This window comes from Aspergillus sydowii (genome assembly GCF_001890705.1).
Source record: "Aspergillus sydowii CBS 593.65 unplaced genomic scaffold ASPSYscaffold_15, whole genome shotgun sequence".
Lineage (NCBI taxonomy): Eukaryota > Fungi > Ascomycota > Eurotiomycetes > Eurotiales > Aspergillaceae > Aspergillus > Aspergillus sydowii.
This window is the reverse complement of record NW_024467873.1, coordinates 594384-607322: the sequence shown is the minus strand read 5'-3', so window position 1 is coordinate 607322 and position 12939 is coordinate 594384. Positions and strand designations below refer to the sequence as shown.

Here is a 12939-nt window from a genome sequence, read left to right as displayed (position 1 = left end):
TCATCGCCCCGGCCTTGATGGCGGTATCCGCGCTTAAAATCGCGACTTCTGCTGAGAAACCAGCTGTTTTGTTTCAATATTGGGCTCAAATGACGCGACCGTATACTCCTGGCCACCTAAGACAAATTTTACAACTCTTTTCCCTCAGCGGCAGGCAGAAATCGCCCATGGTGATCGTCGCGTGTTGTCCTTTGTTTGTTGAGCGTTGACCGTCTGCAGCGGGGAATACGGTAAGGAAACCCGCAGCAGAGATCATGCCACCCCGCCAGTGTCCAATTGACATCATCCGCATTCCCGCCAGGTTCGAGCTCAAGCTCATGACTGGATTCGCCACGGAAAAGGAGATCCCGTCTCTGCTGTTCTCGGGCGATGTTCGAGACAGACAGCCCACTGGGATTCGAGACGAAGGCGTTCCGGCAGGGTTGAAGCCGTGTTTGAGAAGTCGAAAAAATATGACAACCACATTGGATTAACGAGGCCGCCCCTCCATCTAAGTACGTAGTAAGAAGTCTGCCGAATATTGCCTCCACTGCCTTGAGGTTTCACGGGAAGACTCAGAGGGAAGAAAGGTTTAAGTATATTTCTCGGGAACCGTGGCCATTACAGCGATTATTGGACATGGGTGTTGAATAAACCATATCCAATTACGATAAAATACGACAGTTTGAAGGTATATAGCCCAGATTTGTAACTTTCTTGGCCCAGTTAAGAGATCCTTTTTCATTTCAGGGTTGAAAGGGTAAAAAAGGATCGGACCCAAAAGCAAAATATAAATGACAAGGGTGGAGGGGGGATTGGACCACGCTCAACTAAGAACACGGATATAATCTGTATTGATTTATAGTTTTGAAGTTCAGTGGACCCAAACCATGCCTTAACCACTCGGCCACCTTGCCAATGGATACCCAAGGCTCAGACAAAGGCTCTTTTGTTCACTTTTCCTTGATTCATTTGGGTACTAAACGATCAACTTTATATATAGTGAAGGGATCCAAGATCATTTAGGTTACACAGATAGTCCCACTTATTACTAGCGCTGAAATGTACACATACAAACCGGCCTTCTACAGCTGTGTAAGATAAACAGATATGCTCCTTCTCAACAACAGGTCTCTTCAGCGGCGGCAACGGTTAACACCATCCTCATTTCTCACGAGACCCTTTCCTAACAAAACCCTTTCCTGACACTCATCCAAGATAAGGCGTGTTAAACAAGCGATTGCCCGTATCGGTACTTCCACTACCGCTATGTTTAATATTCGAGAGACGAAGCGCCACGATAGAAAGTTTCGACGAGCGCGCCAGTGTCCTGATAGGACTGCCCCCTGAAACCGCCTGCTCGTGAACAGCATCAGCGGCGACGACGATCCGAATTGTACCATGCATAGCCCGGATGAACTGCACGAACTTGACAATTGTGGCGCCATTCTTGATTACCGAATCAGCGAGGATGACGGTAGCATTGCCCTCGATATGTTCGCGTGTGATGTCCTTTGGCTCTTTGGCGTACAGGAATTGGGCATTTGGAAAGGCATCATTGATGCCAAAAGCAATGGACTCGCCGCCGCGCATCAATGCAACGATCAATGTCTTGTCTTCTTCGAAAAGCCGGTATCCGGCCGTGTCGTTGTCGTGAGCGCTGCGTATTGTGACTTCCTCGACGCCAATAAGCTCGGAAACACACGCCCTGGCGAGGAAAGTGCCGACCTTGTAATGAGAAGCTCTCAGAGATGGACCACGGGTAGAAGGATCCTCTGGCGGGCTCATCAACAACATCGCTGCGGCGCTATCGGTGGCATGGAGGAGCTTGAGGCCTCCAGGTGGGCTATGAGTCTGGAGGATTGAATTCACGAATTCCGGGTCAGCGATGTCGACGACAGGAAGAGAGTCTAGTCCGGCCAGTCGGGGTGGCGAAAGGCTGCCCGCCATTAAAGCCTGACGAGCTTGCAGTTTACCGCTTACTATCGCATCTAGCAGTCCCTGCTCCATGTCTTTGCTGCGGGTTTGCTCGTCCCCAACTATAACAATTGGCTGGTTCGCAGCACTCAGCATGGGCAGGTCGAGTGGACTATCCCCAAATGCCCATGTATATGCTGAATGTTCGTTTTGTGCGCGGAGGACCAGATTCTTTGTCACCGAGGGAGTAACAACAAAGCCGTCGTCAAGCCGTGCACCACCCACGACTTTCACCACATCGGAAAGACCGTTCTTCGCCATGACTTTCTCCCAGACGCGATGCAATCCGTAAGTCACGATCACGGGGCAAATGTGGTTATGAATTCTGATCTGGTGCAGAAGAAAAGATATCTGTGGGTAAAGAGCGGTGCGCGAGGCCACCTTGTCACAGATGGAGTCAAACTCAGCGTCACTGCATGACTCCTCGTACAGCAGCATCACTTGTCGAAATGCCGTATATGAGTCGCTCATTCCGTTTTCGAATAGAGTGGTCAAGGGGCTTTTCTTTGTATCATTCTGGGTGAGGATTTGCCAAAACAATTCACCGGTGTCTTGAGGTGTCAATGTCTTGTCAGCGTCGAAGAAGACGACGGTCCGCAATTCCTCACGTTGACTTGAGAGCGCCCAGTCCAAACGCTCGTCAGCAACTGATTGGTTATGGGTTTCTCCATGATCCCGGAAGTCAAGGATCAGACTGGATAACTTGTCCTGCAAGTTCGGGTAGACGGTTGCAAATAGAATCCCATGCTCACGGCACAGCCCTCGCAGTTCTTCAATCTCAGCTTCCTGCCAGCGGCGCAAATGCTCGATAGACAGCTTCCGCCGACGTTTCATTGTATCCATTTCTCGTTGTCTTGCCGTCAACTCCACATGCGTGTTCACATAAAGAATGTGGGTGTAAGTGGAGAGTTCACACTCGTTACAAACTCTCAACACTTCTTCATTCTCTTCGCCCTTCGACCAGAACGAGTTCGCGGCAACGATGCCGACTTTGCCGCTCTCGCTGCAGATCGACCTGATCCTTTCGATGGCGGAGTTTCGACGGTGTGCCCTGTCCTCCTCGCTGAGCTTCAGGAACGCGGCGAACCCGCCGGCGGTCACGCTGTTGACAACTTCGGAGACTTCAAAGAAGTGAAAGTTAGAGCCATCGGGCTCGTGCTTCAGCTTGTTCATTATAAACGATTTGCCGCAGCCCGGGATGCCAAATAGGCCTATCACACGCGGTGCGGACTGGGGGCTGGGTTCTCTCCGTTCCGGGCTAAAGTCCATGGTGGCGCTGCTGTCTGAAGATGCGCTGCCCGCCATATTGACTGTTCAGGGCGAAACGCACGCGGTAACTCAGGGGAATATAAAACAACCACTGTCTAGGTTCTGCGGTTATATGCAAAGGTACCGGCTGGGAAGTGTTGATGGGTCCTAGCAAAGTTTGTTCGAAGTGGTTATGAGGAAGAAAAGGAAGAGCAACAGAATAGAGATATCTTATAGAGATACTTCACAAAGAAAACAGTATTCTGTGGGTGTTCATTCACAAATGTGGAATCCCATAAAGACACTCCGTTTGCTCCAGGTGGGATGGGCGAGTCTGTCAAACGAGCACCAGTCATACATCTGAGCCAGCAAAAAGACAGAAAACATCAGCATAACAATATGGACTTTTCGTCACAGCTGTACAGCTTCATCTGATCATTTTTTGTCCTTGTTTCACCCAATGCGTCCCTTGGCCCAAACCAAAATAACTTCACAGCATACCAACAGCACAATCTCTGATTTACCATGTGCAATATCAGGTAAGCCATCAATCCTTCATTTTCAATTACTAGGATAACTAAGTTACTACGACTAGAACTTGATTGCTCGGAGCATCCGTAGCCATGTCCATCCATCACCACAACCACCTGCATTAACGCCAGCAACCCCGAACACACCCTTCCCAGGCTATATATATTCTACCCGACGCTCCAAGCCGAAACCACAGCTTAGGTAGGTAGGTATTTCAAATTGCCTGCCTCACCAACCCCTCCCAATCGACCTGCGGCCCTTTGAACGTCCTCCGCCCACTCACGGCCCAAAACAGCAGGATGACGGCAAAGATCCCCACCACCACCACGGCCGTGTAATTCACGCCCTCCACGCTCACGGGGATTTCGGGCGGGAAACACACGAATACGCCCAGGACGACTATCCAGAGGACGGAGAAGAGGTTGCAGAATGGGCCGATGACGGGGCCGAGGTTTAGATACCGGCGGGGGAGAATTGTCGTCGTCGTCGTCGTCGTTGTTGTTGGATTGGTACAGGGAATTGTGGTGCTGGTGGTGGAGGTGGTGTTGGAGTTGGAGTTGGTCTTTGAGGTAGTGAACCGTCTAACGAGAAGGATGCCCTGCGGAGTGACATAGGTGATATTCAGGAAGAGCACGGCGGAGGTGATGATGCTGTTGAAGGCGGTTGTGGAGGCGAGGTAAAGGAGGCCGTAGAGGAGAACGAATATAAACGCAGCGAGGGTGGTGCGGACGGGGAATTGGAGGAGCGTGCTAACGTGGCTGAAGTAGGGGGAGAAGGGGACACCGTTCTATATTAGCGTAATTTCTTGTTAGTTGGTAGCAGAGTTGGCTGGGCTGGCTGCTTACGTCTCGCGCAAAGGCCCATGCGATGCGGCCGCTGGTTACCCATTGTGAGGGAAGACATGCTGTATAAGAGTGGTCAGAAGGGTTGTTGAAGATGATACGATTAGACTTACAGATGTAGACAACAAGCAACCACGTCGTAAGGAATATCGTGCCAGCTCTGCTGCCACAACTATAAAACAGTTAGCCATGTTAAGTTGTATAGCATAGGAGTCTTACGCCTGGTATATGAGCTCTAAGCTCGGCAATGGTGAATGAATAATAGCGTCAGTATCACTGGAAAACAAAAGCAGGGCAATAAACAGCGGCAGCGTCGTAACGAGGCCGATGAATAGCGTGGCAATGATAATCTGCGGCACGCGGCGTCCAGGCTGTTGCATTTCCTCGCTGATGTGGAGGGCTACAGGACACTGTCAGTAACTCGATCCAGTGACAGGACAGGTGGTTGCATATGCATCTAGCCTCTTCCTGGTATCTCACCTGCATCTGTGCCTCCAAAGGCATACATCCCGTTACAAATACCCAGCATCCAGGAAACCCCTGGACCCCAGCCCGTGTCGCCGGCTGCTGGACTCGCGAGGAACGAAGCTGGCTGGACATGTTGGTGCATACCAACCGCAGCAAAGAGCATCAATGTCACCCCGACTACAGAGAGAAGCAGGGTGATTTGGCACATGAATGCAACTTTCTTGGATGCTACGAAGATGGGGATAACTGCAGGTTGTCAGGCTGCGAAATTGAGCTCCGAGTATATGCGCAAGTGCTTACTCGTTATCACGGCCGTTGCTGCAAAGAAAAGATATATCTGCCATTGCGTTGCCGTGAAGTTCGGATGTGCAAAATGGATGATTCCCGCCAGAGTCGTTGCAGCAAGAGATATCCCAGAGGATCTTTAGAGCGTCAACTTCCATATCCCTTGATAGATTAAGACCAAGCTCCATCCATACGTAGTAACCCACCAGGCAATAACAGACATCCACCCGATGATGTACCCAGAAAACCGCTTCGTTTTCTCCGGAGCCAGCAAGAAGCAGAAGTGGTACTGGCCTCCCGAAGACTATACCTATCCGTCAATAACATCCCAAGACTTGAAAGAGGCTCGACTAACTGGAAATGCCGACCCGATCTCCGCGAGACCGACCGTGATAGTCGATTGCACCAGGAACGCAAGTACGAGACCAGCAATAACAAGCCGGGGCCCTCCATACGTCATGACCTGGCCAAAGTTGCTCTACAGTCGCCATGGTTAGCAGTGGTGTCCGTATTGCCCAGATCAGAGAACTTACCAGGTACCCCACCCACGAGTTGGTGATGGAGAAGCCGAGACCCAGAGCAGAAAGCCAGTTAAACTGACGGCGCATCTGGGGCTTGTGCCCGTTTGCTCTAAGGATAAGATCATCGGCGTTGTCTGCCAGAATGGCGCCGTTGGAAACGGAAACATCTTGGCTGTCGTTGGAGATATTCCGTTTGGTCTCCGCTTGTGAGACTTTTGATTCCATGATTGACTAACTGGAGAAGGACTGGACAAATTGGCTTCGCTTGTTATCTAGCGCTGTAGATCCACGATGTTTGGGAGCTCTTATATACTATCTACCCTGGCGCCTACATTCTTGAGAGCGGAGAATTGGAAAGCAAGGAGGTGAGATTTGAAACTGCGAGGGAGAATGTCATAAGTTTTAACAGTTGGAACTCGTCAGCCTTTAAACCGAGTATGATAATAGTTCGCATAGTATAGAGGCGCCGTAATCCGAGAACTAGGGCTCCATGGAGAAACCACCACATTATGTTGGATCACCTACTAGCATGAACTTACTCCGCACTATTGCCATCTCGCTGTAACTTGCAGGTGTCACAATTAGTAAAGTAGTCATTTACTGCCATCTGCAAGGCGAGTGGAGTCTGTGGAGCCTGATTTGCTACGCCCTTTGCTGCCAGCATTGCCCAGAAGGGAAATGTTATCAACCACGCTCCATCCCAAATCGAAGTATTCCCAACTGCTGCTTTGAAGAGGGAAAGACATACTTCCTTAAATCTACACTCCGAAGCTTGCCACTGCTATCAATTACTCCAAGAATCAAACGACATCGACTTACCTTACATCATGACCAACAAAACCAAATACAGCCTCCCCGCCCAACAAGTCCCCTAGGAGGCCCAGGCACCATCGGACGATATAACCCACATCCCCCAGCGCAATATTAGTCGTATTCGTGCGAGGTCTAGCCTAATCGCGGCACCTGACATCAGCGCCACCTACGCTGAGTGTCGTACGAAGTTGGACAGCGACGGCGACAGCGACGTTGAATGGCTGGGACAGTACGTTTTAGACACCGTGTGTTACACTGGAGACCCAACATACATGCGCACAAGTCATGGGTCCAATCTCTATTCCGGGGGCATCGTGGATCACTTTTTGACTGACCATGTGCACGGCGTAGAAATTGCATCTGGATGTCTATATTAATCTAACCATGTTGACCACGAGACGTAGGCGTTGAGTGGCCCGGCTGTGGTTATGTCGAAAAGATTAATTGCAGTTGTAGAACTGGAGCTCAATACCAGGCCAAAAGACTTCTGGACTTGTACTACTGTCTAATAATTTATATGGCGCGGTCAATTCCCGGGTATGTTTTCCAAATTAGGGTTATCTCTTATCAAGATTACAAGCAACCAGAAGTCCCTCTGAGGTAGCCTTAGTATATTCAATACTATACAGCCTTTATAAGCCAGAACTATTGAATAGATACCTCCTCTGGACCGGCCTAGGGCTTAGTTGTACAACCCCCCATTGGCAGACAACACCGAGCCAGTCGTCCACCGCGCGTCGTCCGTACACAAAAACGCAACCAAAGGCGCAATATCATCCACCTCTGCAATCCTCGCCGCTGCAGGGGTAGATTCAATCAAAGGCTGCATATCGTCCCTGAACTGGTCGTCGCTTTCTGCCCATTGATCTGGCAAGTCACCGCACATTAATATTAATATATTAATATTCGAATAAATTAACAACGTTCCCCTCCCCCCCAACTCATCATGGGCAAGGCAAGACAGAACGAACGTACGTACCTGTCGCAACAGGGCCGGGGTTCACGCAATTCACGGTAATACCATGCGACTGTCCCAGCTCCTTCGCCCACACCCGCGCAAGCGATTCATTGGCGGCCTTTGTTGCGCCGTACACGGTCTGGCCAGCCACGCCTAGTCTGGCGGCGGCAGAGGAGACAAAGACGATGCGTCCGCCTTGAGGGATATGGGGGACCACTGCCTGAGTGAGGAAGATAGGTGCTTTGACATTGGTGTCGAAATGCGTGGTGTATATCTCCTCGGTGACCTGGTCGAGGTTGGCGTCGACTCCGAGAGCAGCACTGACAAGCGTTAATTCGGCCAATGGGGTTATCGAAGAGGGAGGCGGGGCGTACTTGTGGACGAGGATCTCGATCTTTCCAGTCTCGCTTATCTGCAGAGCGGAGTCGATGAGCTTCTTCAACTCTGGGAGTTTAGTCAAGTCGGCCTGGCAGAGAATGGCCTTGTGTCCTGTGGCTTGGATGTCGTTAACGACTTTCTCAGCGCGCCCCCGGCTGTTGGCGCTGGTGTAGCTGACAACAACATTGGCGCCTCTTTTGGCGAGTTGCACAGCGGTACCAGCGCCAATGCCTCTAGTTCTGGTTAACTGGGTGTTTTGTTTATTTGGTATGAGCATGTCCTACCTCGAGGAACCCGTGACAATGGCAGTCTTTCCACTAAGGTCAAGTCCTTTGAAGTCCGGCATTCTGCAAGTGGTATGATGTGAGTCTTTGGGGTATGTCTATGTATGTCCCTTGCCTCCAAGTGGACTGAAATACTTCACATTTAATAATGTCAAGACCGCAATGACGCAGTTCCATAACCCCTCTGCTGGCAATATTACCGGATTTGGCCAAACCCTCAGCACTTCCCGATTAGGCCAATACGCCAATTGCCTCCACCACCGACCTCGAGTCCCCCGCCGTGCCCTAACCGGAGTATGCAGATATAGAGCGGATGGAATGCCATGCAAATCGTTATTTCTGTACCGCAGTTTACATCTTGAATGACTTTACAAAATGGCATCGGCGGTCCAAGCACCGCACCCCTTGAGCCCGCTGCGTGCCCGCTGCGTGCCCACGAGATCCATCGGGCCTCCAAAGCCCTTCTTCAACATCTGCGCTGCGCTGCGCCAAAGATCAAGTCCATTTCAAGGTGATTGATCTGGCAGAGCCACCCAACCATCTATGGCTGAGCTATCTCTATGAGAATGGGCCAGTCCCGGACCGCAAGGCTCGGATCTACTTTCATCAGAAGAACACCACCACACTATCCGTTGCCATCGTGAACATCAGCAGGTCGGCAGTCGGGAAGGACTACGATGTGCCTGACGTGCAGTGGGCAGTCGACTGCGGTTCTAGATCCCGAAACCCAGCCATGGGAGCCCGTCAAGCCGTCGAATACAGCGCCGGTATTCTAGGCCCAGACACCTTCCGCAGGGACGTGAAGCCCCTGCAGGTATCTCGACCCCAGGCACCATCGTTCAAGACTACAGACCACCATATTGAATGGCAAAAATGGTCCTTGATTCTTGGCTGGGCCCCTGGACCGTCCGCGAAGGCCCCGTCCTCCACGACATCAAATACGACAACAGGCCCCTATTCTACCGCGTCTCCATGTCCGAAATGACCGTCCCTTACGGCGACCCTCGCCCGCCCTACTACCGCAAACAAGCATTCGATCTCGGCGACTCCGGCTTCGGCCTCACATCCAACACCCTCTCCCTAGGCTGCGACTGTCTCGGCCACATCGCCTACTTCAGCGGCATGCGCGACGGCCTCCCAGTCGCCATGCCCAACGTCGTCTGCATGCACAAACGAGGCGGGCTGCGCGTGGTGATGAGGGGGTCAGGAATGAGGACGTTGTGCTTTGGCATATTTTTTCGGGGTGACGCATGTTACGAGGCCGGGAGGTGAGCTGAAGCCGTCGAACGATGTGCCGGGATCGAATCAGAAGGATAACCAGTCTACTCTGCATCAGGGAGATGAGACAGATGCAACCATGGGGCCGTTTCTGCGAGGCTGTTCCTGGTGTGTTTCACGATGCAGCCGCCGTTTCACGTTTATTACTAGCAGCGTACTTTATAAATCATTGGGCTGAAGACTGGAACCCTGCATTCTGATTCTGTGTTCCTTTTGATTTTCGATGCGGCCAAATAGGATCTTTTTCAAATTGGTACCTCTTTTAATATGAGACTCACCCACATTCGGGCTCAGTTGGCATCCTGGGCTTGCTGATAGCTTTCTATTAACAATTTAATAAACAACTGCCCTGAGGATAACTGCCATCGATCCGACAGCCACAGACCCAACAACGGCAGAATGATCGACGCCCAGTTCAGCCACCGGCTGCACGACGACGGATCCCACAGCCCCAATGTCAATTAGACAGTCCTGGTCAATCATACAATATGGGGCCAATACGACGTCCCTGCGCCTGCCGCTGCCAACCCAATGCCGTTACTGCTGGTAAACACGAGCATCTGCCGTCTTTGCATTCTTGTCAGGACCATCGGGTCCGAGCTTGTATGATCCTTTTGACTGTTTCTGCTCGGAGAGTCCCTTCTGTCGAGATGAAGGATCAGCGTGGATTCGTTTATAAAATCAACATATATAAGCTGGTGTCTCGAGGAAACATGTCTCTACAGAGAATACATCCCACCACCCCAAACAGCCGCTCAGATGGCGAGGTTTTCACGAAACTGGCTGGTCGCTAGTTTCTTCTTCATACTCTCCCAGATCGGCTTCGCTTTGGTGTTCGATGAAGTGCCCGCGTCTGATGTCGTCCCTTCGAGCCTTCAAACCAGGGCGAGTGAAGATGTGGACCTTTCCATGCTGGAATTGCTGAAAAGAGATTCGTTCTACTGGACTGGTAGGATTGCTTTCATACCACCTGTATCCCACTAACCAGTTACAGGAACACAGAATGGACACCTCGCCCTGGCCAACCTGACAATCGACCTACCCGGCGACGACGAGACAGTCATCTCGCTAGACCGATTCAAACACCTCGTCGGGTCTGTCCAATGCACGAACAAGACCATGACCGTTGGCCTCCAAAGCCAGAAAGCGTTCGACCACGTAAAGCGCGTCTGGAAGTGGCTGAACGAGGGCGATCCACACAAGATAATCGTCGTCGCCGGCGCCGGCGAGTGTGGGTGGAATCCAACCCGAATCCCCTTCTCTGCCTCGAAAGTCAGCTTCAGCGATGCAGATAACACCGCAAACCTCGTGGGCAAGACGATCGAATGGAGGGAGTTCCAGAACTACGAACTCACCGTCGGCAACTACCAGCCTGTGTCGACGAGTGCCTTGGCCCAACGAGACGTTGACGAGTCCATGAGTCTCCCCTTTGACATCCCCCTCCCGTTTAGCAGTGGGAGTCTCAAGACCCCCGTTGATAATCTCAAATTGACCTGGTATTGCGGTGACTGCGGCACCAAGGGGTCTTTTGACCTTGGTTTCCATATAGAAACGAAGCTGGGCATTCCAACGGACGCATCCATTTCGCTCTCCCCCAATGGCGTCTCAACGGTCCTCAACCCCCGAATTGGCATCCAGTCCGACCTTACCGGTGACCTTGGGGATGAATGGGAGATTGGAACGATCCCCATTGGAGGCATCACGGTCCCTGGTGGGATCCTCGATGTCGGTCCGGAGATTATATTCAGCCTTGGATACTCGGTTGGGCCTCTCCAGGGTTCTGCGGGTATTGAGACGGGCGTCACAGTTACCATCTCGGATGAAGCAGAGCTTGAAATCGGGCTTCTAGACCCGGATGTTTCCTCTGATGGTTGGGATGCTGAGGTTGAGACTGAGGATGTTACCCTTGATGCGCGGTTGACGGGTGATGCCCTTGTGTATTTCAAGGCTGCGATAGGTCTTTCTGCTAAGGCGCTTGGTATGACACCCACCCTCTACCTGTAAAGTCTCTCTTTTAACGTTGCGCAGGCCTTGGATTCCAAGCTGGTCTCAACCTCAAGCCCTACGCCGGTGCCGGGTTCATGGCCCAAGCATGTAAGTATACCTACCCACTCTACCAGCCTAACAAATACTAACAGTACCAGCAACCGACGAAGTCTGCGAAGGAACTGACTACCACTACGGTATCAAAGTATTCCCCAAAGCCGGCATTTCATTGAACGCAGACGTAGCCAGGGCGAGCAAGCCCGAGGATCCACTAGCGGAGGCTGTCATCGCGGTAAGCTGGGCCCTTGCACCTTTTTTCTTTTCTTTCTTTTTTTTTTTTTATATTATTAGAGGCACATGTGCTAATATTTTCTAATACATAGTCTATCACTGCTTCTAATCTGCCGACATTTTGTACTGGCTTCGGTGGGGATGCGTCTAGTACGCCGGTTCCATCGAGCAGTGGGATTGCGACGACGCCGACGCCGACTCCTAGCTCTAGCCCTAGGCCTAGTAGCACGCCCCTGTCTTCTAGCCATATTGCTAGTTCCAGGCCTAGCAGTACTCCTCTATCTTCCATCCCTAGGCCTAGTCCTAGTAGCACCCCGGCATCTTCATCGTATCCGAGCAATACGCCCAGTTCGTCGCCGTCGCAGTCACAGTCCAAGACTCGACGTCATCACTTCCACCATGGAGCGCATGGCAGGAGGGTTTACTAGTGGACTGGCTCGTTTTGAGGGATTCTCTCTCGACTGTATATAGATTTCTCAGAATATACCCCGGAGCTCTGTTGTCCAATACAGGTATGAGTGCAGGTGTAATCCGCTGGAAAGAAACTGCATAATCATTAAAATATGTAGTATTTCGCTTTCTCTGATGTTAAGCATGGAACAGGATCCAGCCCCATTCTTGGGTACGGTACAAGTCAGATCTTAATCACCGCAATCACCGTAATCCCCGGTCGGGACCAGACAGCTTGCCATCCCGATATGAACAATCAAGCATCAAAGGATCCTCCGAGAAGAGCCCGAGGGGATCCGTCTCCACCGTTGTCGACCTGAACCTGGTACCTACTTGGTAGGATATCAAGCCCACCAGCTATAGATCCACAGCAGCTAGCCACGGCTATGCATAGACGGAGAGATCGATAACCGGATTGCATAAATCAGGCCAGGCTAGAGATGGACTGGTCATCTGCCAGCCTTACCTACTGGCGCACTAACAGAATCCGGTTAATTGGACGTGGGGTTAACCACTGGTAACTGGGCTATGCATCGGCGTCTCTCCCCGAGCATAACTCGGTCGGGGCGCGCATTAATCACGGCATTCCGTGATTAATACACTGACTATTCGCATTTCCGGTGCACAATTCTCTCTCAAACCCTAAGGTC

General features: G+C 51.4%; 5 protein-coding genes across 5 annotated transcripts; 2 read left to right on the top strand and 3 right to left on the bottom strand.

The window, feature by feature from the left end:
* Positions 1 to 1188: 1188 nt before the first annotated feature.
* ASPSYDRAFT_161658 (uncharacterized protein) lies at positions 1189 to 3225 on the bottom strand (the record flags this gene model as incomplete). The annotated part of the gene is made up of 1 exon (XM_040843013.1): positions 1189 to 3225. One exon carries the CDS (start codon positions 3223 to 3225, stop codon positions 1189 to 1191), a length of 2037 nt encoding a protein of 678 aa, XP_040697698.1.
* Positions 3226 to 3809: 584 nt separating this feature from the next.
* On the bottom strand, positions 3810 to 6273 carry ASPSYDRAFT_72699 (uncharacterized protein). The gene is made up of 9 exons (XM_040850670.1): positions 5864 to 6273; positions 5686 to 5808; positions 5525 to 5634; positions 5346 to 5467; positions 5058 to 5291; positions 4797 to 4977; positions 4691 to 4749; positions 4581 to 4639; positions 3810 to 4522 (listed from the first exon to the last, which is right to left on the bottom strand). The coding sequence occupies exons 1-9, from the start codon at positions 6074 to 6076 to the stop codon at positions 3950 to 3952; spliced, it is 1674 nt and encodes a 557-aa protein (XP_040697697.1). The 5' UTR covers positions 6077 to 6273; the 3' UTR covers positions 3810 to 3949.
* An 875-nt stretch (positions 6274 to 7148) lies between these two features.
* Positions 7149 to 8437, bottom strand: ASPSYDRAFT_187037 (SDR family NAD(P)-dependent oxidoreductase). Its single transcript, XM_040843588.1, has 4 exons — positions 8285 to 8437; positions 7997 to 8233; positions 7644 to 7942; positions 7149 to 7531 (listed from the first exon to the last, which is right to left on the bottom strand). Exons 1-4 carry the CDS (start codon positions 8344 to 8346, stop codon positions 7347 to 7349), a joined length of 783 nt encoding a protein of 260 aa, XP_040697696.1. The 5' UTR covers positions 8347 to 8437; the 3' UTR covers positions 7149 to 7346.
* A 222-nt stretch (positions 8438 to 8659) lies between these two features.
* Positions 8660 to 9762, top strand: ASPSYDRAFT_36118 (uncharacterized protein; the record flags this gene model as incomplete). Its single annotated transcript, XM_040845394.1, has 4 exons — positions 8660 to 8795; positions 8860 to 9190; positions 9235 to 9552; positions 9621 to 9762. The coding sequence occupies 4 exons, from the start codon at positions 8660 to 8662 to the stop codon at positions 9760 to 9762; spliced, it is 927 nt and encodes a 308-aa protein (XP_040697695.1).
* A 351-nt stretch (positions 9763 to 10113) lies between these two features.
* On the top strand, positions 10114 to 12503 carry ASPSYDRAFT_50653 (uncharacterized protein). The gene is made up of 5 exons (XM_040848126.1): positions 10114 to 10511; positions 10557 to 11540; positions 11591 to 11656; positions 11707 to 11840; positions 11932 to 12503. The coding sequence occupies exons 1-5, from the start codon at positions 10322 to 10324 to the stop codon at positions 12265 to 12267; spliced, it is 1710 nt and encodes a 569-aa protein (XP_040697694.1). The 5' UTR covers positions 10114 to 10321; the 3' UTR covers positions 12268 to 12503.
* Positions 12504 to 12939: the final 436 nt, after the last annotated feature.

What these genes read in the sequence shown, in the direction of transcription:
- ASPSYDRAFT_72699 (XM_040850670.1), bottom strand. Translation starts at nt 6,076, where the DNA reads ATGGAATCAAAAGTCTCACAAGCGGAGACCAAACGGAATATCTCCAAC. An exon ending in ACTCGTGGGTGGGGTACCTG is followed by an intron (nt 5,809 to 5,863) that starts GTAAGTTCTCTG and finishes TGGCGACTGTAG; the next exon opens with AGCAACTTTGGCCAGGTCAT. An exon ending in AGCAACGGCCGTGATAACGA is followed by an intron (nt 5,292 to 5,345) that starts GTAAGCACTTGC and finishes GACAACCTGCAG; the next exon opens with TTATCCCCATCTTCGTAGCA.
- ASPSYDRAFT_187037 (XM_040843588.1), bottom strand. Translation starts at nt 8,346, where the DNA reads ATGCCGGACTTCAAAGGACTTGACCTTAGTGGAAAGACTGCCATTGTC. An exon ending in ATTGTCACGGGTTCCTCGAG is followed by an intron (nt 8,234 to 8,284) that starts GTAGGACATGCT and finishes AACCAGAACTAG; the next exon opens with AGGCATTGGCGCTGGTACCG. An exon ending in CCCCGGCCCTGTTGCGACAG is followed by an intron (nt 7,532 to 7,643) that starts GTACGTACGTTC and finishes GTGACTTGCCAG; the next exon opens with ATCAATGGGCAGAAAGCGAC.
- ASPSYDRAFT_50653 (XM_040848126.1), top strand. Translation starts at nt 10,322, where the DNA reads ATGGCGAGGTTTTCACGAAACTGGCTGGTCGCTAGTTTCTTCTTCATA. An exon ending in AGATTCGTTCTACTGGACTG is followed by an intron (nt 10,512 to 10,556) that starts GTAGGATTGCTT and finishes AACCAGTTACAG; the next exon opens with GAACACAGAATGGACACCTC. An exon ending in TAGCGGAGGCTGTCATCGCG is followed by an intron (nt 11,841 to 11,931) that starts GTAAGCTGGGCC and finishes TCTAATACATAG; the next exon opens with TCTATCACTGCTTCTAATCT.